Source organism: Manihot esculenta, chromosome 8, assembly GCF_001659605.2.
Source record: "Manihot esculenta cultivar AM560-2 chromosome 8, M.esculenta_v8, whole genome shotgun sequence".
In the NCBI taxonomy this organism is placed as follows: Eukaryota; Viridiplantae; Streptophyta; class Magnoliopsida; order Malpighiales; family Euphorbiaceae; genus Manihot; species Manihot esculenta.
The window spans coordinates 35,841,122-35,867,922 of NC_035168.2; the positions used below are offsets into that span (position 1 = coordinate 35,841,122).

A 26,801-nucleotide genomic window follows, 5' to 3' on the forward strand; every position below is an offset into this window, starting at 1 on the left:
AATACAGTTGTCTGAACCTTGGAACAGGAAATTAAAAGAGAGAGAGAAACAGAAGCCAGCAGTTTGGAGTAGGAACGGAAGTCATAAAGAGACAAAGGGACGCCGTTCCGTCCATTAAAATCTGCAAATTCCTAAATCCTAAGCTATTGTCGAACGATACCATGTTTCCTACGCTTCTACTTTTATCTATCTCTTCCAACTTACTCTTTCAATTCGTTCTGTGAAACCCTAGACTCAGGTACTCAATCCCCTTCTCCCTCAATGCGTATATAGCTGTTTGATATTTTGAGCTAATTTCGGTGTTTTCAATTTGTTTCTGCTCGCAATATGAGCCTATTTTGCTTTTCATCCTTCCAGATATTGTCTAATTATTGAATTATTTCTCTAATTTGTCGTCTGAAGTTCTCGCATACTTACTTAATCAAATTGTGTTTCTTTGTGCTTAATTATGGTTGTGATCTTAGTTAGAGTGTGCTATATTCTTCTTCTTGTGGGTTCTCCGTTCTTTACATTTTGGCTTTAAATTATTTTATTTTTCTTTTATTTTTCCCCGGGTTATAAATTAATCGCATGGTGGTTTACTTCCTTGCATTTTTTTTTCCTGATGAATTGTTGTCTTTCAGTATTGATGTTGTAGTCTCGCCACATACGTGAATGCACTTGTACATGCATATATAGGTTGATCAGTGAATGCATGTTATGCTGCTAGGTATATAAAGATCATATGATGCAATTATGGGTTTCTCTATGCTTCTTGCTCTTTGTGGACAACTGGGAATTTGAATTATCATTGACTAGTTCAGCTCCGTAGGAGTTCTGAGAAAATCTGATTGATTTGTAGTTTTATTTGTTTGTGCTTTTCTGTTGTCCCAATGTTTGAAGTGCATACGGCGTGGTGAGTCATTGAATGATCAACAAAATCAACACGAAAAATCAAGTCACTGTGCTTTGAATCTTGTGATTCTGTAATAACATTTTCTAGTTGATCAATCTCATGGCATCTTGCTTGATGGCCTTATTTTGGGTGTTCCTTTATTCTTGTGCATGCTTGGACATTTGTTATATGATCCAAATATTGTTTCTTTTCTTTTAGTTATAGACTTGTAGTGATATTCACTATGTCAACTGATAATTAATTGAATGTGGGTTTCAGACTGTGTTTTGAGCGTAAAAAATTTCTTCTGAACTTTATACAACGTGACTGTGATGGATAACCCACGATCAGTCTCGGCGAATGGTGAGGACAATGTTGGGATTCCAGATGATTTGCGTTGCAAGAGGTCAGATGGGAAACAATGGAGATGCACTGCCATGTCTATGCCGGATAAAACAGTGTGCGAGAAGCACTACATCCAGGCAAAGAGGAGAGCGGCTAATTCTGCTTTAAGAGCTAGTCTAAAGAAAGCTAAAAGGAAATCATTGGGTGAAACTGATATATACTTGGAGAGTAAGAATGATGATTTCGATACTCCACTTGTGAACATGAAGGTGGATGACTATCCTCTTTCAGCCTCCAAAAAGAAGAACAAAGAAAAGGTATCAAAAAATCAGGTCCAGTATTCACCAGAAACACCTATAAGAAGTCTTCCTGTGCGAAATTCTCTAAAGCTGAATGACGATTTTCAAAAAGATGTAGAGCCTGAAGAGAATTGGAAGTCATATAAAACACCACCCCTTTCTACAATGGACTCATCCAGGAGTAGGTCACAGAGGAGCTTTGATGCTAGTGCTATGACGGTTAGTAAAATTTCTATGGGAGTTTATTTTCATGTTTTTCTTATATCATATTCAGTTAGTATGATGGCCTGTGGATACTGAGATGAACAAGTTGTCTTCAGGAATACTCTGATGGAAGCACAGATTCCTCTGAAGATGCTGGTGGGCAGACTTGCCATCAATGTCGAAGAAATGATAAAAACAGAGTTATTTGGTGTCGCAAATGTGATAGAAGAGGCTTTTGCAATAACTGTATTTCTGCATGGTGAGATTAATCTTTCTTGGACCAACATGCTTATATTCCAAATCACAGGCATAATGAATATACATATATTACTTCTAGGTACTCAGAAATTTCATTGGAAGAAATTGAGAAGGTTTGCCCTGCATGTCGTGGCATCTGTAATTGCAAGGTGTGCTTACGAGGGGATAATATGGTAAAGGTACTCCTTACAGTGGGTTAGGATTTTATTTTTATTTTATTTTTAATTTTACATAGGTAATTAATTTTTGAAGATGTTTTCTTTTTTAGATCAATATAAATATATATGTTTTTTCCCTGTGAGTTGCAGGTAAGAATACGAGAGATACCTGTCATAGACAAGTTGCAATATCTCTACTGTCTATTATCTTCAGTGCTTCCTGTAGTTAAGCAGATCCATCATGAACAATGCTCTGAAGTAGAACTGGAGAAAAAATTTCGTGGTAAGATGATCCTGATATTTCTGTGACATCTGGAATTTAAGTTCTTCTACATGTGATGTTTACCTTATTTTTGTTTCAGGAACTGATATAGATCTTGTCCGTGCGAAGTTGAATGCAGATGAGCAGATGTGCTGGTATTTTATAAACACTTGCAAGCTGCTTCATTATTGTTTTGCTCCTGTATATATATGTAGACATATAAATACATACATATATATATATATATATATTAATGTTGTGTGTTTATTTCTTCCATACACTAGTTTAGGAGGTTGGTCTCTCTTTCTTGTAAACAATTTATTGTTTGAATATGGATTTCATGAATAATTTTCATCTGGAAATTTTTGTATGATAGTTCATGAAGTTGATTTTATCTGTGACATCTTTGTGGCGTTTATTGGATGCATTTTAAGTATTATGTGTGCTTCTTCTTTCCAAGAACTACAGTTCATTGTGATATGCTTTGTTTCAGCAATATATGCAGGATACCTATCATTGATTATCACCGGCATTGTGCAAATTGCTCATATGATCTATGCCTTCATTGCTGTCAAGATCTTCGTGAAGCATCAAGACATCATCTAGTAGAAGACCAGATGGGTGGGAGGAATCGGGACAAAGAGACTGTGTCAAAGGAAGTGAAAGAACCAAGGCCAAGACTCGGTTTTTCTGCCAAGTACCCTGATTGGAAGGCAAACCGTGATGGCAGCATTTCATGCCCGCCAAAGGAGTATGGTGGCTGTAATTATTCTTCGTTGAATTTAAATCGCATTTTTAAGATGAATTGGGTAGCAAAACTGGTGAAAAATGTGGAGGAAATGGTTAGTGGTTGTAAGATCTGCGAGGTTGGTGATCAGCCAATAGCTGGGTTAAATGATTCCACACTCTCTCAGTATTCTCACAGGGAGGAAAGTGATGATAATTTCTTATATTGTCCATCATGTGAAGACATAAGGGCTAAAGGGATAAACAATTTCAGGAAACATTGGGTTAAGGGTGAGCCTGTTATTGTGAAGCAAGTATTTGATAGCTCATCCATCTCAAGCTGGGATCCAATGGACATATGGAGAGGGATTCGAGAAACATCAGTCGAGAAAATGAAAGATGAAAACAGAGTAGTGAAGGCCATAGATTGCTTAAACTGGTCTGAGGTAGGTTTGTGCTGTATATGTTGGTTCATGGTTATCTGTTTAAATGTCAATTAATTAACTGTGTTGTCTTACCCAATGGGTTGATGTGATGAGCAGGTTGATATTGAACTTAGTCAGTTTATGAAGGGATACTCAGAGGGATTAGTTCGGGAAGATGGTTCTCTACAGATGTTGAAGTTGAAGGACTGGCCTTCTCCTAGTGCTTCTGAAGAGTTCTTATTATACCAGAGGCCTGAATTTATTAGTAAATTGCCTCTACTTGAGTACATCCATTCAAAGTTGGGTCTTCTAAATGTTGCTGCAAAGTTGCCTCATTACTCCTTGCAGAATGATGCTGGGCCCAAGATTTATATATCTTATGGGACCTATCAGGAACTTGGTAAAGGTGATTCAGTGACCAATCTCCATATCAAGATGCGTGACATGGTGAGTACATGTTCCATCTCCAAATTGGGTACTTTGTTCATCTAGAAATTCTAATGTATTAGAGGATGAAATCTAACTCCTATAATGAGATTTAGTATTTGATAAATTTTAAAGCATGGAAGCTTTAATTTTGATAGTATGTCTGAAATAAAGATGCATGCACTATAGCTTTGGAGGTGATTTCTGTTGGCTTTATATATAATTCAGATGGTAATTACCAAAAAATATTGAGAACTTCCTTTGGTTCCTGCATAGAAGCACCCTTGGTTGTCTTATGTATGCTTACTTACAAAGCCTAACAAGGAGAATTTTTTTTGCTTCCATATGTTTCCCTTGCTTTTTTGATCTAAAAGAAAAGAATAAAAGAATGTGGCTTGATATTTTGTAAGCCCTGTGCAGGTATATCTATTGGTGCATACACTTAAAGTGAAGCTAAAGGATTTTGAGGGAAGTGAGTCACTTGACCAAGAAACAAACTTGGGTGAGGGAACATCATCCGATTTATCAGTTGGGAGGCAGGATTTACAGAGTGAAACAAATACAGCTGCAGACAAGGATGAAAGAATGGAGGATCAAGGGGTTGAAACTACTGCAATGATTGGAGAGGTTGAGAAAATTGACAATCAAGGGGTTGAAACTAACAGAATTGAATACGTTGAGAGAATAAAGGATCAAAAATTAAGGAAAGATAGTGGAGATATCTCTGCAGACACTCGTCCAGGAGTTCACTGGGATGTCTTTCGTCGGAAGGATGCTTCAATATTAGTTGATTATTTGCAAAAACACTTCAAGGATTTTGGAAAGTCTGACACTGTAGGAAGTCAACTTATAAGTTTATCTGCATGATCTTTCAAGTTTTCTTTGTTTTTAATGTAACTCAGTCTGCTTCTGTGGAAAGCATGCTACTGATCTTATTGTGTGGATGCCAGGTGAAACATTCTCTTTATGATGGAACGGTTTTCCTGAATGGGAATCATATGAGAAAATTAAAAGAAGAATTCGGTGAGAACATTAGCAACTCTTTCTTTTAAAAAAATTAGTTTCACTGAATTTGGGAACCTCAATTATGTGATCTTATTACTAGAGTAGCATATCACTAATTTGAGCTTCTTATTGCTTCAATGACTGGAAAAGCCTATCACCTAATATGATTTCCAAATTTTGACAAAATTTGCTTTAGATGGGTAAGTGCATGACTATTGGTATTTTTCAACACGAATTTTGTCAAAATGCTGTCTTGTTGGATGACCTCTTTATATTTTTTCTTCACCCATTTTGCATATCATATAGACTTGCAGTGCTGCTGTGAGGACTAAACTTTAATAGTATAAAGTATGTAATATTGGTGTCTCACTTATCTGTTTCTTTATATTCACGGAGTTGAATGCATTATATAATATATATATATATATTTTTTGTTGACATTTGCTGAACCATATATCCATTATATATTATTATAATTATTATCATTATTCCGTTTCTATCAGGAATTGAGCCATGGTCATTTGAGCAGCATTTGGGGCAAGCTGTCTTTGTCCCTGCTGGATGCCCTTTCCAAGCGAGGAATCTTCAGGTGAGTGCATTATGACTAATTGCCTTTGACAGTTGGATGTATTTATATTTCTGTCTTCATTGTTTCCTCAATTTCAGGTAATGTTAAACATCTTGAGTTTTGGACAAAGACAAATTAACTGCAAATCTGATGTTTCATTTTCAAATGGTTGGATATCAAATGGTATCCATTAATTGAATGGTCCGTGTGTTGTCTGTTTTAAGATCACTTATCTAGTGTGGAACTGGAAATTGACATATGTTTTCTCTCCATGCGGGGAGACATTCCTTGCTTGCTATGGGATAGAACAGTTTTTCTGCATTACTGTGCTAAAGAATCTTAAGTCTTTGGTTGTCTTAATTCTGAATTCCAGTAAAACTCCAGCATTATGCTTATAGTTTTGTTTCCTTGCATGTATTTGCAGTCCAATGTTCAGTTAGGTCTTGATTTCTTATCACCTGAAAGTGTGGGAGAGGCTGCTAAATTGGCTGAGGAAATACGCTGTCTTCCTAATGATCATGAAGCGAAACTTCAGGTTTTGGAGGTCAGACAAAGGAAAATTTCATTTAAAGTATTGATTACTTCTTGAAATTATTTTTATTCGTTTATCTGCCGTTTCTTCTGACCGCCTACTATCCTGTTAATGGATTTTCTTAAATTTCATTTGGGTCTTGATACAGGTAGGAAAGATATCACTCTATGCTGCTAGTTCAGCCATTAAGGAAGTCCAGAAATTTGTACTTGATCCCAAGTAAGTGATCAGGGCAAAATTTGTCTAATGTTGTATTAGTATTTTGGATTTTTATATTCTTATTCCTTTTTGCAATCCCTTGGTTGGAATCTAATATTTGCAAGAATTCAATTCAATTAATTTCTATTTTATCAATTCTCATGTTTGGAATGAAAGAATTCAATTCTTTTTAACTTAAAAAAGTTTTTTAAAAAGAACTGAATTCATGCACGATTTATAAGACTTCATTTGAACTTTGTTCTTGTAAAATGAATCATTCTGAATAAAGCGAAAGAGCATGCAATAATGCATATCATTGACCTTAAGGCCTGGTGGTTGTGGGCCTATGGCATTGGATTAGAAAAATAGGTGGGAAATTATACAAATGCATTTGTTTAAATTTGGTCAATGTTCTTACCTCATGCATTTGCCAGAATTGTTAAGGTTCTTGTTGTATCTTCTTGTTGCTTTTGTCTGTCCAGTGCACCTTTTGTAGAAATGCTAAAAGCTATCTGTTTATGTGGCAGACTTGGTGCAGAGATTGGGTTTGAGGATCCAAATCTAACGGCAGCTGTTTCTGAAAACTTGGAGAAGGTTTCTAAGCAAAGAGAGATAAGTTGTGCTTGATTATTGTACAGTATTTGTAATTTAGATATAGGAACATGAGGTTTTGAAGCATCTGCTATGATGCTTGCTGGAATTTGAATGTATAAATGTATTTATATGTAATATCTTGTAATGTTAGTGGCTTAGTGTCTTCTCCATTTCCAGCTGTATGATTTTCGAGATTAGTTCCTTGTTTTTCGGACATTGCGACACTTGTAACTTGTTTTAAGATACAAGTGAGAGAATAGTTTGAGGTCATCTTTTTTTCTGATTTCGATGAATACAAGATTAAATCCTCTGTAGGGATTCCCTATTAATCTGGCCGTATTTAAGAAAGAATTTTTCTGGTGAACTACTAAAATGCAACTTCTTGTTGCAGCAACAGTTCAAGATCTGCATATATAGAATGATATCTTGCTGTATGGTGTGAAACATGACCGTTAGAACTAGCTGCCTAGAAACATCAGATTGTTGAAAAACAATACAGCTTCTGCAGAATCCCTCTGTGAATATTTCCTAGTTTTTTTATCAAGATAAGAGACTAAATGACCCAGCAATTCTGTGGAAATCTGCGGCAACATCTGGCCATGCAGATTCCGGTGCCTGAGCATTTAAGGTATATAACCTGCCACTTCGAGCACAGCACACTGCTACATTATGCCTCTGAAACGAGGGGCTTTCCACTCTAAATTCCAGCTCGTAGTAATTAATATTCCTCGCAGAATCCTTTCTTAAACTTGACCCTATCAAAGTTCCTTTCACGTCCGGTTGCCGGGACGATGATGTGATTGTCTTCACCACAGCTTCTCCCACTTTCTCTGGTCCTCCAAATGCTTCAATCCTGCAACGAAATGTAACAGGACGTGGGTTTTGCATCGCATTTACTCGGGTGGCTCACTTGTAAAGTTGAAGAATACTCACGAGAAATCAAGAGGAACTGGTGAGACGATGACACTAACGTTGAGCTCCCCACTTGAACCCGGCGGACCAAAAGCAACAACTGGTTCATTTACGTTCTTGCGCCGCATATTGTTTAGTGGAGGTGGATCAAGTGATCTCTCAAATTCTTTCTTCTCAGCTGCTCTATACAGCAGCGTCTGGTCCCCGACCCAATTTGCTGGATATATGAATTCTACACAGAATGAAAAGGCTTCAGCTTTCTTTGCAACCAAATAGAGCTTGAAACAAATTCATGCAACCGACTTACTGACCAAATCCTTCATTTGTCTGAATACAACGGCTATAGCCTTCAATTGGATAAAGCACATCCAGCTTAAGATACCGACCACTTTCTGGTGATAACCCGAGAAGAGAACTCGTAATTCCACCAAAATTTGCACCAACCGCTACTAGAGAAGCTGAGCCAGTACCCACTAGTAATCGGCGGCGGAATGTTGATGCCAACGGTGCAAATTGCTCTGCCGGAGGCCTTGCTGCCTCTTGGATATTTTCTTTCCTCTCACCGGATGATTGCGTCATGTAAATCCCGTGGAGCGAGGCATTTTTGCATGCATGAAAGTAGTATTGCAATGCCATAGCCTCTGCTTTCTCTCGTTTTGGCAGCTTAATTTCCTAGCCTAAGATTATTTTGGTGACTACTTCTGAACCTGGCCGAAGTGGTAAACACAGCAGCTACGGGAATCGTGCATCGTCAGTTTGAACGGCAATTCTATCTAATTTCGGTGGTCCTCGAATTTTTGTCTAGAGAGAAATGCTTAGAGCCACAAAACTAAACTTGTGAGTCGTGGCCCCACTATCAGGCAATACCCATAAATCCAATGACCCTTTTGTGGGCTGGAATTCGACATGGCTAAAAGCCTAAAACCAATCTGGGCCTTCCTATAAATCCAGGCTGGTTGGGCTGAAATATTGTTACTGTTTAATCATCTTGGGAACGTATCTGCTAACCACCAACATGAAAGAAGGAAAATAGTCTCCAATATAAAAAATTATACAGTAAAAACCACTTATTAATTTATTGTAATTATCAATCCTATATGATAGAACCGCTTCATACTTCCCTCAAGTAAGATTGGCCAGACGGGCACTTCATTTTTTAAAATTTGAAGTAGTTGTGGAAGCTTACTTCATTTGCATAGAATAGAATTCAGCCATGTCCATTCACAGTTTTCCTAATCCAGTTAATAAATAATAATATTTCTCTATGTCTTCATCAGCTTATGTTAATTATATTGATAGGTCCCTAACATATTTCAAATTCAGAGTAAGAAAATAGATTCTCTGTCTACTATTTCTTCTCAAACTAGATTGCTAATTTTGCTTCAAAATCCTCTTCATCTTGCTCTTTAGCAAGATTATGGATGACATCAATATATGTAGAAACAGAAAAAAGAAGCAAAAATCTTCTTTTTGAAAAGAGGTAACGAGAGAAACTCATACAAGGACTAGCTAGAAATTATGAGTTATTCTTTTCTTTTTCAGACATCCCACATGGGTTTCTCCAAAGCTGTTTGCTCAAATTGACCCAGACCTTGATGAATTCTCGGATGAACAATTCCTCTAAACTCCATTTCCTGTTTGTGGTGCTCATGGAGATTCCTTTGTCTTGATCCTCCTACTCCTAAGAAATCAACAGTCATCACGTCCCCGCTAAACCTCGTTAATCCACTCGAAATTAAACCAGGACTGGAATTTACACCATGAAAAAAGCTCTTATCGTTGCTGGTTTTCTGCTCAATATTTTTGAATAATCCACTGGTTTGATCTAACACCCCATTTATCAAACCCACATCGTTTGCAGCTGGATTCTCAATCCCACCATTTGCATTGAAAAACTGGTTGATGAATCCTCCATTGCCTCCTGCTGTCACTTGAGACTGGTCATTTGAGTTCTGCATTGGACCAAATGTTGAGGATGCCATGCCAGCAACAAAGCTCTTGTGAGTCGTGGGACTTGCAGTTGCACCCATTTGAGCTGCTTTTTGAAGCAATGCAGTAGCAGACATTGAAACTGAGCCAGCAGAAATATGCGCATTTCCTTCAAAGACTGTTGAAGAATTTGCACTCAACTGAAAGGATGAGGAACAATTAGACAAGCTTCTTCCACCACCAAAAAGGCTTGTTGTGCCACTTGAAAACATGGCTCCTGAGGGTTTTGTTGGGATTGGCATGAGCTCATGGGGTAGAGACAGTGGGATTCTGGTGTCTAGATTGCTAAGGTTGGACATTATCATAGGCTGGTCTTGATTGTTGTTAATAGGAATGGATATAAGGTTGGGGACTTGGCTTTGCAAGTTTGTTTCTGTTTTGGGCACTAACCCTTGATTTGCTTTGTTGTTTTCTTCTGTTAGGGCATCACAAAAAGCCCTGTGAGTGATGAAGCTATCCCTCCTGCATGATCAGTCCATTTATACTCTAATCAACAAGTCAAGCCCCTCTCTCTCTCTCCATATATATATATATATAATAGAAATTTATTATTCCGTTAGTTTTAGCAGGAACATATAGTATGAAAAAATTTATTAATATTTCGTATTAAGAATATTTTAGATTTTTCTAAAATGTTTAAAGATTAAAATTAATAAAAAAAATTAATTAATAGACTTTTTAAATATTTAAAAATATTTTTAATATATTTTTTAAAATAAATAAACTAATTAGTAAATATTATAGGGATTAAACAGTAATTTTCCATGTATAAATCCAGTATCCAGTCCGATTCATGGACCACAGAGACGTTGATATTTATTTGATTATGATATGATGATAAACACTTCATAATAAACAAATAATCTGAGCAAGAATTCAAGTAAAAGAATCTTAATTGCAGATTAGTCTAAACACTGTTCTAATCCTTGGTCATGAACAAATAGTTATTAACTAGTACAAATTCTAATTAATTAATCAAGATCTCTAACTAATTCTGCTGTTCAGATATTTAAATAAGTAGATGTTACGTAAGTTTGGTCTCATATATCTTATTAATTAAATTTCTAGGCTTTTTCTATTTTTTTTTTATATTTACTATATCAACTTTGATTTATATCACAAGGGCAGTATTATATTTTCTTGTGTTAATAAAAAAATTGATTTTAATTTCTTTTTCCATTAATTAAAAAAATTATTATTTAGTTTCCGTACAGAATACTCACTAATTAATCTCTTAATTTTAAAAATTATATTAAATTTTTTTTAACATTTTAAAAACTTTACCAATTAATCTTTCGATAATTTTATGAAACTATCATTAAATATTGTAAAAAATTCTAAAATGCTCGAATGGATTAATTAGTGAATTTTTAATATAAAATTTTAATTAGTGAATTTTTAATATAAAATTTTATGAGAAAAATAAAATGAAGTTAAGAGAGTAATATAAAGAAACCTGGAGAAGATGGTGCCACAGTCACATTTGTACTCCTTGGTACCACAGGTCTTGTTATGAGCTTTCCAATCAGATTGAACTGCATATTTCTTAGAGCATTTATCACATTTCCATTTCTTTTCTCCATGTTTTCTACAGAAATGCTTCTTGATTCCTGTGAGATCACCTAATGCACGAGCTGGATTGTGATGAACACATGAAAGTTCTGGGCAAATATAAACCCTTTTTCTGATTTCTGTGCTTGTTCTTTGCCTAAGTTTCCATGGTAGGTTATGTCCTCGCCGATGCAATTGGAGATTTTGATCTCTTTGGAAACCTTTGTTGCAGATTTCACAGATAAATCTGTTTGTTGCCAAGAGGGTTTTTGGTGATAAAGCTATAACTTCTGCACTAGGATCTGCATAATTTTCACACGAAAATTAATCACTAATCGATGATATCGGCTCGGTTCAGCAATAATTTTTAAGGTAGTATTTAGTATTTTACAAATAATGTTCTTGAGTAAGCACATGATTATTACAAATAATGACAATAGAATTGATCATGAGAGAAGGAGAGAGAGAGGAAGCTGCAGATTGCCCATGAAGGAATATATGTTTCCCATGCCAGAAACAGATAAAAACAAAACAAAAGAAAAGGAAGTACTCAAAGAAAAAAAGCCAACAGTTGAATGCAATTATTGAGATCCAGGCCAATAATTGAACCTCCTCCATCCACTTATCTAACTATTATTCACTGTTTTTCTAGCCCTACAAGCTTATAAAAATAATGATTTAAAAACAAAACTTCAAACTCAAACTCATGATTTTCATGGCTTCCCTTGAATATTGAACTGAGAAAAAAAAAAGAAGCTTTTACACTTAGTTAAGTTGAGAAAAAAACAAATTAAGTCTAAGAAACAGATTGTGATTAGCAAATGTAGATCATTGAAAACTAAGTATATGCTTGTAAAGAAATGGGTTCTTTTAATTATGCAGAGAAATTGATTAGATTTGTTCTGAAAGGTAACTTTCAAAGAAAATGGCAAAAAAATAAGTAAAAGAAAATCAAAATTAAAAATGGAAAAGCAAGATCAAAGTTTCAAGAAACTATAAATCTAACTGATATATTACCTGGATTTCCTGGTAAGTTTCTCTTCTTTTTAACTGTTGAAGGCTGATGTTGCTGAGCAGTGGAGCCATTAGTAGTAGAAGTAGCAACAGTGGTTGAAGCTATGGAGTTCAAGTGATTAATAAGCAGCTCCTGCTGTTGAACATCTGCTTCTCCAACAGCAGCAGTTGTATTCCCAGAAGAGAAGGTTCCACCTTCACCTGTGATATTTGACATTGAAAGAAGAAGCAATAGAAAGAGATGTATATATATTTACAAATTTAAACCCTTTTGTCTTTCTTTTACACCGAATTCTCTTGTTTCTTTCTTAGTTTTGCTTGCTGCTTCTTCTTGTTGGGCTCTGAAGAGAGAGAGATTGTTTACTGATGATGAGAGAAAGAAAAACAAAAACAAAAGGGAGTTTAGTTTTGGGGATTTGTTGGTGCTAGAGGAGGACAAAAACCAGGAAACTCTCCTTCATTTCTGGTGGAGAAGAGAGAGTTGTTGCTGTCACAAGAAAAATAAATAAATAAAACATATTAATATATGTTTATGCAAATGCTACTGTTTCATTTGCCCTTGCTGTTCTTTGATATTAATGATTTGCCCTTTCAAAAATATTTATTTATTAAACCAATTAAAAATTTAAGTTTTATGCTGTGAGATGATTTCACCATAAAAAATACTTGCTATTTTCTCATCTTAAAAATAATAAAAAAAATTACTTTTTAGTCTATAATATATAATAATTAACGAATTTATTCTTTACTTTTAAAATTCAATTCTTTCATTTTTTAAATTTAAGATAAGAGAATAAATATAATTTTAAAAATATTTTTATCAAAAAAGATTACTGTTTAGTCTTCATGGAAAAATTCGCTATTTAATATTTTATTTTTAAAAAATATATTAAAATATTTTTAATATTTTAAAAAATCTACTAGTTAATTTCACTGTTAATTTTATTTAGGAGTGAACATTCGGTCGGTTCGGTTCAAAATCGAACCGAACTGAATAAATCAAAAATCAAAATTTTAGTATTTATAAAAATCAAACCGAACCGAATTTGATCAGAAATTAAATCGAACCGATATGATTCAGTTTGATTCAGTTCGGTTTGATCGGTTTTGATTTTTAATAAATTTTTTATTTTTTACACTTTATTTTTAATATTTTAAAATTTAATTAAAATATTTTAATGCTAATATGATTTAATTTCTCTATATTATTGAAAATAACATATTATTATCACTAAATCGATTCGGTTCAATTTTTTCGATTTTTTCTGATTAAAACCAAATCGAACCGAAATAACTGAAATGTTTGAAATTAAAAATCGAACCGAACGGAAATAAATAAAAAACCGAACTAAATTTTCAAATTAATTCGGTTCGATCGGTTTGAACCGAATACTGTTCGCCCCTAATTTTATCACTAAATATTTTATTATTTAGTCCGTATAGTTTAAAAAAAATTATTAGTTGGTCTCTCAAATTATTAAAAAGTTTATTAATTAGTGTCTCTACATTAAGAATATTTTAGATTTTTTTATAATATTTAATGATTAAAATTAAGGGAAAAACTAATTAATAAAATTTTTTAAAATGTTAGAGACGTTTTAATGAATTTTTCAAATGGCGAGCACTTATTAACAGTGAGGAGTATCACAAAAATAATTTTTATTAGGTTTAATTTTTTATTTTTAATAATTTAAATTTTATATATTTTAATTTTTATTATCTTTGCGGAATTTGAATCTTAAATTTATTGAAATTTTTATTTATTTATGGAGATTGAGTTTGAGATTTTCTTTCTTGAATTTTGACGAAATTAAATTTTAGGAACTAAAATGTTGAATTGAAAAAATAGATGGACAAATCTGTTAATTATGTAATATCTTAGGGACGAAAATATATTTTTTCTTCAATTCTTTGAGAGAGGAACCTATAAATTTGTAGAAATTAAATTTCAGAAACTAAAGTGTTGGTTTTTAGAAAGACTAATTTAATCAATTTTCCTGTCATTAACGATATTTTTTATGGAGAGATCTCTAATTTTAACAGAATTAAATCTTAAAGATAAAAGTGTTAGATTCTAAAAATAGAGAGACGAATCCATTAATTACGCTATACTTTAAGGATTAAATAATAATTTTTTCAAAAAATTACATGCATATATATTTAATAAAATGTGATTAAATGTGAAGCCTATTATAATATTTATTTATTTATTGGCGTCTTGACAATCTGTCGACATGTACAGACCTGTTTGACATCTTTACGATCTGTTGCTTTCAACGTAATTTAAGACCTGATTTATGTATGAATATATTTTTTTTTATTTTTTTTGTCTTATGCAGTATAGAAAGTTTAATTTGTACAGTACACATAGAAAGTTTGGGCTGATACTGTATAGAAAATTTTATATTTATAGGTTTTTCCTAAATAGGAGTGAACTTGGTGTATATATTGTGACATTTCTATCAATGAAAGGCAACAACTTCCATTTCTAAATTGTGCGTGTCTCCATTTTCATATGGTATTAGAGATTTCTCACCCGCATGAATATATCCCGCTCCAGTATAGTTTTGACCGTGAGCGAACATATTGAATCCTATCAGTTTGAGAAAAGGGTAATATACCCTTTATATGAACCATAAATACTCATTCCTTTCGATTAGTTTTTGAAATGAGTTAGATTTGATTTAAATTTAATGTTATGCTCAATAATTTTTCCTCCTTCGAGCAAGTGTGATTTTTTAATTATTTTTATTGAAATTTAAATTTACGAGTATAGGTAAATAGTTTTCTGTCAATAAAGCTTGATAGCGTTATCATTTCTTCATTGACAGTTAATGATCTAAATTCTTGAGAAAGTTATAATGTCTTTTTTAAATAAAAATCCTCATTTATCTCTTAATTAGCTGAGAAGGGCCGATCCCATTATGTTCATTGTTGATGATATTCATACATCTAAGAAAGGTAATTTTAGTTCCAAAATTGCCACCATCATCCACTCAAAATAACCAAAAATGAAATCCCGCCGAGAGAGAAAGAGAGAGAACATCTTTAATTACGAGAAGACCCTCGACTGTCACGGGCGAGCCAAGCATGCATCAATCAGAATCCTTCTCGAAAGAACCCAACAATAATACAAAAATTCTCCTTGTTCACGTGCGCTACTACAAAAAGTATTGGCCAACGGACATACCACATTCATGCAAAATACAGGGCTACATTAGTCATTTTAGTTTATGGCATGCCGCTGTGTCTCCTCACCCGAGCCACGGTTTGAATCGGAATATTGAAAATGGCAGAAATTGTGATGGGGCAGAGGTGAAAATTGCAGATGGGGTCTCACACTCACAGACAGAAGCAGAAGTTGTACGTAAGAATTGTAATAATGTGCATGGTGATGGGACTTTTGCATGGTAAATATTATTTATCAATATTGAAAATTTCAAACTCCTTTTGCTTTGTTTTGTAGGAATAGTTTAGCTAGGGTTGACAGACAAAAATAAGAGACAGAATCAAATGGCTAACTGGACCCATATTAATTATTATGCTACCGTTTAAATTTTGAATTTTTCTATATAATACTGCTAATTATTTTTCAACAAGCATTTAATTTCTTGCAACGACACATATACCTCAGCTTTTTGCTGTCGTTTTCCATGATCTCATCTTTATTTTAACATAGCAAGTTGTTCTTAACATAGCAAGTTCTCAACAAGGCGGCCTTGTTGATATATTATTATTAATAATTTGAAAAATGAAAATCTATGGTTGAGTAATAGGTGGGTTGATGGATGTGTGTGCTCACTGCCCACCAACCAAATAGTCCATGAAAATGAAAACTAACTTATTCGATTTATGAAAACTTATGAGCTAAAAGACAAGGGGAACAGCAACGAGACAGAAACTTCAATAATCAATCTATATATATGCATGCATACGTTAAAATCTAAAAATTAATGTATTAATCAGTAAATTTTTTAATACATAAAAGCTATTTTAATATATTTTTTAAAATTAATCGATTAACCGGTAAATAATTCTCGTAAAGAAAATCTATGGGAGAAATTTTCTTTCCATTAATCTCATGTATAAACCGTAAAACCACATGATGAAATGATTAAGGATTGGCACTTTCAAAAGGCATTTTTAAGATTAAAATCATCTTCGAGATTACCCAACTAGTAAAAAGTTTTAATCATGTTTTACCCTAACCCAAAAAGAGAAAGAAAAAAAAGAGAAAAAGAAAAGTACAAATTCATCATTATTTTTTTAAAAAAAAAAAAAAAAAGAAACAAAGAGTTATGGGTGGAGGCAATTGGAATGATTGAAGAGGAGAAAAAGAAAAGCCGTATTCATGGAGAAAGAGAGTGAAGCATTGCATCAAGACACATATTCACATGCAAATGTTTAGATCTTTCAACAACGAATGTCTTTTTTTTTCTCCTATAATCATGTCTCCTACTGAAAATTATAAATGGCTACGTACACTAATTATTCATTGAAAGAAAAAAGAAATTATCAATTGAAAAGTTGGCTGAATTATCATAAGTTCATCAATTCCATTTGCATGATGAACAGTGAATTAACCTTTTGATTAAGACAACTAAATTATTAGTTGTAATTAATAAGATTAACCAATTAAGTTGATGAAAAGTTGGAAGCAAACTTTGGGTTTTACCCTCATCTGATCTTTTGTCTTTGATCAATAGTGGAAAAGTTTCCTTTTTAACCCAAAACTTAGATTCTGTTGTCCCTCTCAAAGGGATGCTGGGGAGTTGGGTGGTATCCTAATCAAAAAGTTTCAACAAATCATGTTTTCAAAAAATTAAAGTTAATTGCTTTAAAATTTCAATCAACAACTCCGATCAGCTATCATCAATTCAAACAAACTATGCCCAAGTTGTAGGTCCATTTTGTTATTTATTTCAAAGCAGCAATAATGCTTTCTTTTTCTCATGATTTTTCTTAACCCACTAAATTAATTATTAATTAATTTATCTCAACTTTGTTTCTACATGTATGCTGAATAACGTTTGATGTGATGTTTATGTTTTTTAACTGGATTCTTGCTGTGTTGTTGTTAATCTGTGAACAAAGAAAAAGTTAGATTTGCTCTGGATTGTGATTTGATAAAAGAGATCTCAATGCATATCTCCCTGAAATGATCAAAATTTTTGTTATAATGATTTTTCCTAACAAGAATAAACATTTTTTTTTCTTTTATTTTCTCAAAAAATTAAAGAGACTTTGGGAGCACATGGTAGCACTAAGTCCAGATAAAATGGTTTCTTTACAGTAATTTTCTCCCCCTCTCAAAAGGTATTTATATATTTTTTTTATATAGAAGAATATTACAAACAAGTTTTATTTATTAAATTAGTTATTTTGATAAAGAAAAATATAACATTTTTATTTCCCATAAGTGATTGAAGGGAACAGAAAGAAGAAATTATTTGGAGCCTTAGAGTCTTTGTTCCAAGGGAAAAGAAGAAAAAGAAAAGGCAGAAATTTACATCATGCACCAATGAAACTATATATATAGCACCAGGTGGTCTGCAGCAAGCTGCGGGAGCCTGTGATAGTGGATAAGCCTACAGATTCAACTTTATGGTTTTGGTTTTGCCCAATGGATTGGGCCTAATCTATATATATATGTATGAAGTTTCATCTGATGAAATTGGCAACGGTGAGGACTACTGGCAATTATTTGGAGATATTCATGCGATATAATATGGGTTATTTCGCCTTCTGCTTCCAATCCTCAAGGCATCACAGTATTGCAAAAAGTTCTGTCTCCATTGTCAGCCAAAAAATGGAAAACAATAGGGAAAAAAATGCAAATGACTTGATGACATACCACTATACTTTCCAGTAAAATGTTATGTGCATTGTGGTTTAATTGGTGAAATGTGACTAGTGATGAGAGAATTGTAAGTTTTGCAAGTAAACTGTATGCATGTCGAAGCAAAGATACTCCCTCTTCTATGCTTGCTTGGTGAAAGCACACCGAAGAGGAAAGCGTCTGCAGTTTAGAGGTAATATAGCAAAGAGTGTCTCCACAGATAGCAGCTACTTCAGGCAATTCTCCTGATTCTTTGAAGTCAAAATATAACAAATCGCGCCTCACTAGCTACCTGTCCTCGAAATGTAGCAACTATGGATGTGCTCAGCACTTCTTGTCACTTCTGTTGGGAGTTCTTTGGACAAAATCATTTACAAGCCCCACCAGCATCCCCATTTTTTGCATTCACAATGCCAGAGCCAACATTACCTTGACTTGATGTTACTTTGACTTCGCCATGAACACAGTTTGAAGAGCTGGAATATGAAATTTCTTGTGTGTGAACTTCTGAGTTTTTATGCTTCTTCACACCCAAGAACCCACATTCAAGAGCTTCCAATGTTCTGGCGGTCAAAGGTCGGTGTCTTGTGCTTTGTCTTCTGGGGTCAAACTAGGCTGCACTGGTGCAGAACTAGCATCGATAGTGGCATTCCATGCTCTGAGATCAGTCTTATCTGAATTGGACAGGCATTTACTACCGGCACTTGCTCTGCGGCGGCTTTCTGCATCCATTAATGCTGGTCCATCATTTTCACAATCCAATGAAACTTGAGGCAGGTTCAGATCAATCAGAGATGGGGTTTGATGTTTTCCATTTTCACCATGAGACGTTTCAATATCAAAACAAGTTACACTCGGCAAGCTTGCAGTGCTCTCTTGTAGACTGCCTTCAGCTAAGGAAATGTTAAATGGTAACTTTTGAGGAGGATTAACATGGACGTTATTGCTGCCCCCCTGCAACTTCAAAGCGAAGTAGGACTCTTCTTGTTTTGATCCCGGGCTAACAGAGAAATTATCAATGACTTGGCTTAACTCGGCACTAGAACAGGCAACTAATCTCCGTCTTTTGACTACAGGATCTAAATTATTTGAATATCCAGATTTTGACCTTCGACTGAATCTGTGCTTAATAGTCCCAGTTGACTGATTTTCATCTGATACATTGTTATTACCTTGGTGGTCTTCAAACAATTTATCATGGTTTAGTACCTTCTGTTTTGAGCCACTGCTATCAACTATATCCTTATTGTGATTGGACTTTCCAATATTCTTATCCTCATGTGACAGCATTTTGGCTGCATCAGGCACTTGCCTGTCCAGCGAATCCTCAGAAGAACACCTTCCTTTTCTCCTTGAGGATTTGGTCATTTTAGAAGTAACTGTAATGTCAACTGGTGAATATCTCACTTCTCTCACCTTCGTTGATTTTCCTTCATGTATCAAGCTGGTATCCACAATGGTGAACTTTGTATGGTTTGAGCCATGACCATCAAATGTTTTTCCATAGCATTTAGCATTATTGATAGTCTTTTCATCGTCCAATGACATGTCAACAGCATCTAATTCATTGTCGTTCAGTGAGTTCTCCAAAAATATCATTTTAATGCGACTTGAAAGAGTTGTACGTAAGGATTTAACTTTCAAATCTTCTGGTGCATATCTCATTTCTCTCGTCTTGGATAATTTTCCTCCATCAACCAAACCACAATCAACAACAGTGAACCTCACAAGCTTCAGATTGTAGTTATTAGAAGCTCGTGGTTTAAGGTAATGAAAGGATTGCTTAATGGATGCATCACTGTGGTCTGATGGAGCTCCTAGAACCGCCTTCTCCTCTTCATTACAGCTGCTGCCTCTAGCTTCTTCAGATTCAAGCTCAATAAGTTTTGGTTCAGATGCCACTTTGCTCAAAACATCACTAACAGAATCAAAGTAGTGGTTGCCTTTCACAAGTTTCCTTTTTGAGAACTTTTTAACACCAGGAATGAGAAACACTAGATGATGGTTGGAACCCATATCATCCTGATTGTTTGGTTGCTCAGAGTGCCACCCTCTTGCTAGTAGACGGGGCCAAACAGCTTCCCAGAATATATCATTGCAACGAGCTTTGCTCAAACGGAAGCCCCCAGTCAACAGCTTGATTATGTCACCGGAAGTCAAAGAGGAGCAAGCTTTCCCGATTGGGCAGACAGTGAAAATAGGATTGCTTTTTGCAGGTTCCATGGCCAGACTTGTTAGATCTTCCTTCCCCTTACCTATTCCAATAGCATCTACAAGAGCTTGAATGCCAACGATGGCCCTTAAATTGGATACATAATCTTCTAGAGAAATTTTCCCCTCAGAAAATGCCGTAGAGACCTGATGACAAATCACAAGTAAAATGAGGCAAGACAGTAAGTTTCAAACTGTAGTAAGGTAATATTTGTTACTATTTCAATAGAGATTACAACATATTTATATATGAGAGACCGTATCTAGAAAGAAAAGAAAATCAAACCAATGATCATGCAATCCTTAAGATTAAGGGACTAACACATTTATCAATATTTACTTCCTATATTAACATATCTACTTTCTATAACCTATAAAACTCCTCTCAAGTTGAAGCATAGTGTTAGTCATGCCCAACTTATTACATATAATCAATTCGAGTCCCATTTAGAGATTTAGCGAAGATATCTCCTAATTGTTCTCCAATTCGAATATGTTCTATTGAGATTATCTTTTGTTGGACCTTCTCACGAACAAAATAACAGTCAATCTCAATGTGTTTAGTCCTCTCTATAAATTTGAGAGCTTGACAATTAGAGAGAATGTATCAGAATAGTCAACTCCATAAGTTTGATCATAACCTTTGGCACTAAACGGGCATTGAGGTGAGCAACACATCCATCAGGGTTTGCTTTTAGTGCAAACACTCATTTACACCCAATAGCCCGCTTTCCTTGGAGCAAGGACATCAACTCCCAAGTACCATTAGTGTCTAAGGCCATCATTTCCTCTTCCATTGCAGCACGCCAATCAGGATAGGATAAAGTCTCAATAACAGTATTGAAAACTGAAATAGAATCTAAAGCAGTGGCAAAACAACGAGAAGAAGATGCTAATTAACCATAAGAGACAAAGACGAAATAGGATGATTGCAAGTACATTTACCTTTGCGAAGAGTAATGAGCAAATTCTCAGACGGTGAATGATTAGTAGGAGCAGGGTTTGTCAATGAATAAGCTAGTAGCGGAGCGAAGTCAGAGTCCTCTAAGCGTTTAGAATAAACATATAAAAGGGAAGGGCAACCTGGCACTTGAGCGGAACGTGCAGGAAGAGTCTGAGGAGACAGAGAGTGAACAAGTGTATAACAAGAGGTCATCTTCCCCCCCTGGGTGTCATAAACAGAAGATGGCGGAAAGAACGGAGTTGACTCAAAGAATGTTACATCAGCAAATACAAGGTACTGATTAAGATCAGGAAAAAAAAATCATACCCTTTTTAAAGTCCAGAATAGCTGAAAACGACACATTTGAGTGATTTGGGATCCAATTTAGTAATTTTTGGACGAACATCACGAACAAAACAAGTACAACTAAAGATACATGGCTTAATAGAAAATAAAGATTTATTAGGAAACAAAATATTATAAGGGATATCGCCATGAAGGACGGAGGAGGGTATGCGATTAATCAACAAACAAGCAATGGATACAGCATAAGCCCAAAAGCATTTAGATACTTTCATTCGGAATAAGAGGACTCTGGCGATGAATAGAATTTTTTAATAAATTCACAATGATTAATAAGACTGATTATCTCACTATGAATAGAATTTCGGATTTGCAAAAATAATCCAACATCATCCCTCATTCAATCTTTCCAAGTTTCATCAATTGGAGAATCCTTGGTAAGATGATTATACATTCCGATACTTCGTAAATAAATACGGATAGTCTTACTCCAATCGAGAAAATTAAATCCATTCAATTTGTATTCCGTGATTTTAGTATCATAGAAATCACCTCAGCTACAGTGTTTTTAACCTCAGCTACAGTGTTTTTAATTTCAGCTATGAGAACAACCAACCCAAAGCAATAGCAACAAAAGAAACTAAGAATAAAAAAACAGGACGTGAATAGTACCCGGACAAAAACGCCTCCACCCAACAGTCAAACAGCAAATGAACTACAGATCTGACGAGGGGGTTATGAGGCGACTTCGACAAGGGTGACCGGAGCAGTGATGGACAGGCAACGCGCCTCTACGCGCCAGCGAGTGGGACGGTGTCAAAACCTTGTCGCAGCGCGTGAAGAGCACTCACCGACCGAACACCTGTCAGCTCTTGAGGGCAACTTTGCCTACGCTTCGGCGTCTAGGTGGGCAGCGGGAGACAAATGTTACCCTATATGGTAACCCAAAAGAACAAGAGTTCTAAGTCTCAAAAAAAAAAAAAAAAATTAAATCTCTATGGGAGAGGAAAAAAAAAAATCTCTATGACAGAGGCTCTAGTACCATGTGGTAAGGTAATATTTGTTATCTACTACAATAGAGATTAGAAGCCGTATCTAGAAAGGAAAAGAAATCAAGCGTATAATCATGCAATCCCTAAGATTAAACAATTAATACATCTATCAATATTTACTTCCTATATTAACCTCTTTACTTCCTATAACCTATAACACAAACAATGAAACTGTATTTTGCAGCATGCTCACAAATCTTAAGAGGAAGAATATCCATTAGAAAGATTTCAATGTTTCCATGTTCTTCAGTATGATATTGATAATGGGGGTTGTGTTGCATAAATATTCTTAGAAGTTGATGGGTATGGTATATAGCAATGGCAGTAACAGTAATACAAGAGGAATCTTAGGCATGAATTATGCATTGTTTTAGTTCTTAAGAACTTCAGATCTAGAAGAAGGAGAATCCATCTTGCAAGAACTAAGCTATGGGTTGTTAAGAGAGAGGGCCAACAATAGCTAAGCCATAAATTGATATCTCACATAGCATTGAAATTTGAAGCACCTCTAGAATATTGTTTTGAGAATGCAATGGGACATGGGGATGCAAACGAGAGAGTAATTCCTGTTGCCTCCATCCTGTAAAAATTTTCTGTCCATAGATGCATTTCTTTCGTTTTGTCTTCTGGCAATCTGACCATCTATGATATCCATCAGACCTATAAAATTCCCCATAGTAAAAGGACAGTATGTTCCACATCTTTTTGTTTTCCATGAATCTCTCTACCTGAACAAAATTTTTCCCAAATATATATAGACTAAGAACAAAACAATCAATGTCAGCATCACTCCAAGGATGATTTGGTAATCCAGGAACAGGAACATAACTTTTGCTTTTGGGCAGCTGAGATAAGTTAGCTTCCCCTGCCTCCAAGGGTCCAAGAATTGCTGATTTTGGTTCCTTTCCTTCATCGAATCCAAGATCCAAAGGTTCCACATTTTGCTTTGAACCTTTCTTCTTCAGAATACTATTTTTCCTATTCATTCTAGATTTATTGGATGAATTTGCATGGACTGAATCGTCAGTGTTCCTCATTCTGCACCCTTCATCTCCTTTATTACTTATTCTATCATGGACCCAAGTAACAGGGATTGGCAAACCTCTTAGAAAGGAATTAGAATAATCAACTACGCCTTCTGACATCATTGGAGGAATTTCTGCCTGATACTCATCACCAACTCGGGGATTCACACATGGATCTCCACATATGCCACTTATCTCAGGAGAGTTCAGAAGAAGTAACTGCTGCAAAGATAATTCTTCAACAGAACTGCAACCATTATTCAGGGGAATTGGCTCCATCTGAAACACCAGCAAAAAATAAGTGCCACGAGAGCAATAAACTCAAGATGCAAGTTAGTAGAGGATATCATATATTACATAAATGATGCAGTTGGGTGCATTTGCACTAGATATTTTGTGACTTGAGCACACAAATCCAAAATTTATGACTAATAAACCAACAAATAAATGGCATGAACGGGATGTTCCATGCATTCTCTCGCCTAATCTTTTTAAGATAAGATAATATGACACATGAAATCAGTCTTTCCATTAGCCTTAAGCATTTAACTAACAAGAATCAGTGGTTCTCCATGCTGGGGAACTTAGTTTAAGACAAAAAGGAACCCCGGCAACTGAGTCTATAGAGATGCTCTGCAAAGTTTTGATTTTATGAAATTTCATTGCCCTCCACCAAAGCTGACAGTTTGTCACATGTTCAAAGCATTTGAAGGGGGCCAGCAGTTGTTGCTTAACAGGATGGCATTTATAAACTGAACATTTCTGTAAGAGAAAATTTAATTTGAAAGGAACCTTTTTATTGGCTTAACCTATCACAAATGATGATGGAACTAAGCACTGCAGATGAAATAAATGAATTTGAACTGTGCCCTACTTTTATATTGTATTGATCAAGTAGTCATAATCGAGCATATTGGAATGAAACACTACAATTGTTCAAAACTTGTATTAAATTTCATAGAGGAAAGTATCATATACGAGGATGTTCTATGTTTTGGATATGAATAAGTTTTTTTTCTAAATGGCTTGAAATGATAGAAATAGAGGAAATGCAAGAGTTTCGACTGCACATACAGCAATGCTGAGAGACAGAGATGAACAAATTAAGAAGGCATGCACAATCTGTAGTAGTAGAAAAAAAAATCTCATATAATATGGTCTACAAATTTCTTAATCAAACCAGAAAGTCCAAAATTATGAAAGAAAACCTAGAAGAAAACTAATATTTTCCAGGCGAATTAGAGGATTCACCGTTTACCAACCACCCATATTCTAACAAAGCAACAGATTGTCAACATCAGTGTAACCAATAAAAGAGATTGATAGAAACAAGTACAACATCAGCTATTTCATAGAGAAATCAGAATCTTTCCTCTCATAGTGCTAGCATTCTCAGTCTATATACAAACGTATCCAAAACTGACGTTGACATACTTGATCAGCCAACAATGCCCATACACCAAATGCAGTAAACGTTGACAAATCCTAGAGGTTTGAGGACACAAACCCAGATAAAAAATACAAGCTGCAGATCCATTTTCATCAGAGATTCAACATCAATGGCCAATAAACATGTCCAAAGCAAAAAAGATTCAGCAAAATCACTAGAGAAATAGAAACTAAAGATCCCATAAAACCAAACAAGCAGTATACCATTATAAATAACAGAGTACAGCACGCAAGCAACCAAACTAACAATGTTAAGGTCGATATGAAGGATGAATGCGATCCCAAAAACAATTAATTCGTTTCAATACAAAGAAAACATATAAACAATAAGAACACAAGATATAGATAAACCCACATTAAAAATAAAACGTCTCCCAAGAAAGCAACACTAATATTGATTGACTGTTCACTAACCTCCTAGAAGAACCTGGAATATCAAACCAAAAATGAAATCCACAACCTGGGCAAATGGGTTTTCATGTTATGCTCTAATTCCCATCTATTATTAAGCAAGAAAAAGAACCATGCGAATAAAAAGGAACAAATATCAAATATTCAAAGCAAAGATAAAGGTGGAAAGAGAAGGTATCTTGCTTAAGGCAGCTTGTGTTTGATGGGTGTTCTTAAAGACAATTCAGGGGGCTACTTTACAGAAAAAAAGAAAAAAGAAGCGAAGTCCTCCCCAAGTATGGAGAAATACAGGGCTCAAGAGGAGAGGGAAAAATGTTTTGTCATATCCTTAACAAATTTATGCAGAAGGGAAAAGAAAGGCATGAAATTTTCAACACACTGTCTTTCAAGAGGAAGGAAAGGAAAATTACCATTTAGTATATCCTTTATGATATAAAAAAAAAAGTTTATTAATTAATTTTTTAATTTTAAAAATATATTAAAATATTTTTAATATTTTAAAATATTTATTAATTAATTTTTTTATTAATTTTAATAGTTAAATATAAAATATTTTTAATTTTAAAAAATTTATTAATTAATTATTAAATATTAAAAATATTTTATATTTAACTATTAAAATTAATAAAACAATTAATTAATAATTTTTTAAAATATTAAATATATTGTAATATATTTTTTAAAATTAAAAAATTAATAAATAAACTTTTTCATGATATATTTATTGTTATAACTAAAAACTTCAGTTGATTGGAGTGGATCATAATGAGTTTGGGAGATGTAATTTAATTTGGCAATCCTTTATAAATAAATTAGAGCCTCTTAATATTTCTATTTGTATTCTAACATTTTAAAATTTAGAAAATAGAATTTACTGAATGAGTATAAATTTAATAAGTTTGATTAAAAAAAAATCATATATCTCCTCCTTTATATCTTTTTTATTTATTCTATCGTAATATATAATTATTAGACTTTTCATGGATTCATATATCATTTGTTTTTGTCATTTATATCCGTATGTACGAACGTATCAGAATACTCTTTTTTGTTAGGACTGCAAGGTAACTATTACCGCGCTAGGCTTTTCTTGGATAGATCCGCATACGTGTTCAGTCCGGTCTAGGGGTGAGCATTCGGTCGGTTCGGTTCAAAACCGAACCGAACCGAATAAACCGAAAATTGAAATTTTAGTGTTTATGAAAACCAAACTGATTTTGGTCAGAAA

At 34.4% G+C, this 26,801-nt stretch overlaps 4 protein-coding genes across 5 annotated transcripts; 1 reads left to right on the forward strand and 3 right to left on the reverse strand.

Annotated features, from left to right (window-relative positions):
• LOC110620614 (lysine-specific demethylase JMJ25) lies at positions 1–7,144 on the forward strand. 2 transcript variants are annotated; one of them, XM_021764415.2, is made up of 14 exons: positions 1–238; positions 1,154–1,737; positions 1,839–1,981; positions 2,060–2,159; positions 2,289–2,421; positions 2,501–2,555; positions 2,894–3,572; positions 3,669–3,998; positions 4,398–4,811; positions 4,928–5,000; positions 5,486–5,571; positions 5,975–6,094; positions 6,231–6,301; positions 6,808–7,144. In XM_021764415.2, exons 2-14 carry the CDS (start codon positions 1,207–1,209, stop codon positions 6,905–6,907), a joined length of 2,835 nt encoding a protein of 944 aa, XP_021620107.1. In that variant the 5' UTR covers positions 1–238; positions 1,154–1,206; the 3' UTR covers positions 6,908–7,144. The 2 variants fall into 2 exon arrangements, with proteins under 2 accessions (XP_021620107.1, XP_021620108.1); XM_021764416.1 differs by having other exon boundaries at positions 2,060–2,153.
• A 109-nt stretch (positions 7,145–7,253) lies between these two features.
• On the reverse strand, positions 7,254–8,608 carry LOC110620615 (psbP domain-containing protein 7, chloroplastic). Its single transcript, XM_021764417.2, has 3 exons — positions 8,098–8,608; positions 7,808–8,018; positions 7,254–7,727 (listed from the first exon to the last, which is right to left on the reverse strand). The coding sequence occupies exons 1-3, from the start codon at positions 8,420–8,422 to the stop codon at positions 7,415–7,417; spliced, it is 849 nt and encodes a 282-aa protein (XP_021620109.1). The 5' UTR covers positions 8,423–8,608; the 3' UTR covers positions 7,254–7,414.
• Positions 8,609–9,223: 615 nt separating this feature from the next.
• LOC110620309 (zinc finger protein GAI-ASSOCIATED FACTOR 1) lies at positions 9,224–12,826 on the reverse strand. Its single transcript, XM_021763997.2, has 3 exons — positions 12,344–12,826; positions 11,232–11,628; positions 9,224–10,237 (listed from the first exon to the last, which is right to left on the reverse strand). The coding sequence occupies exons 1-3, from the start codon at positions 12,555–12,557 to the stop codon at positions 9,325–9,327; spliced, it is 1,524 nt and encodes a 507-aa protein (XP_021619689.1). The 5' UTR covers positions 12,558–12,826; the 3' UTR covers positions 9,224–9,324.
• Positions 12,827–18,114: 5,288 nt separating this feature from the next.
• On the reverse strand, positions 18,115–25,939 carry LOC110621151. The gene is made up of 3 exons (XM_021765270.2): positions 25,577–25,939; positions 23,195–23,992; positions 18,115–20,537 (listed from the first exon to the last, which is right to left on the reverse strand). Exons 2-3 carry the CDS (start codon positions 23,990–23,992, stop codon positions 18,750–18,752), a joined length of 2,586 nt encoding a protein of 861 aa, XP_021620962.1. The 5' UTR covers positions 25,577–25,939; the 3' UTR covers positions 18,115–18,749.
• Positions 25,940–26,801: the final 862 nt, after the last annotated feature.

Excerpts from the sequence above, each read along its gene's own strand:
- LOC110620614 (XM_021764415.2), top strand. The coding sequence starts at position 1,207 with ATGGATAACCCACGATCAGTCTCGGCGAATGGTGAGGACAATGTTGGG. Across the intron at positions 5,001-5,485 it reads AAAATTAAAAGAAGAATTCG|GAATTGAGCCATGGTCATTT; the intron begins GTGAGAACATTA and ends CGTTTCTATCAG. Across the intron at positions 5,572-5,974 it reads TCCAAGCGAGGAATCTTCAG|TCCAATGTTCAGTTAGGTCT; the intron begins GTGAGTGCATTA and ends ATGTATTTGCAG.
- LOC110620615 (XM_021764417.2), bottom strand. The coding sequence starts at position 8,422 with ATGGCATTGCAATACTACTTTCATGCATGCAAAAATGCCTCGCTCCAC. Across the intron at positions 8,019-8,097 it reads TCAGACAAATGAAGGATTTG|AATTCATATATCCAGCAAAT; the intron begins GTCAGTAAGTCG and ends CATTCTGTGTAG. Across the intron at positions 7,728-7,807 it reads CCAGTTCCTCTTGATTTCTC|GATTGAAGCATTTGGAGGAC; the intron begins GTGAGTATTCTT and ends ATTTCGTTGCAG.
- LOC110620309 (XM_021763997.2), bottom strand. The coding sequence starts at position 12,557 with ATGTCAAATATCACAGGTGAAGGTGGAACCTTCTCTTCTGGGAATACA. Across the intron at positions 11,629-12,343 it reads AAACTTACCAGGAAATCCAG|ATCCTAGTGCAGAAGTTATA; the intron begins GTAATATATCAG and ends AAAATTATGCAG. Across the intron at positions 10,238-11,231 it reads TGTGGCACCATCTTCTCCAG|GAGGGATAGCTTCATCACTC; the intron begins GTTTCTTTATAT and ends CTGATCATGCAG.
- LOC110621151 (XM_021765270.2), bottom strand. The coding sequence starts at position 23,992 with ATGGAGCCAATTCCCCTGAATAATGGTTGCAGTTCTGTTGAAGAATTA. Across the intron at positions 20,538-23,194 it reads CTCAAAACAATATTCTAGAG|GTCTCTACGGCATTTTCTGA; the intron begins GTGCTTCAAATT and ends ATTTGTCATCAG.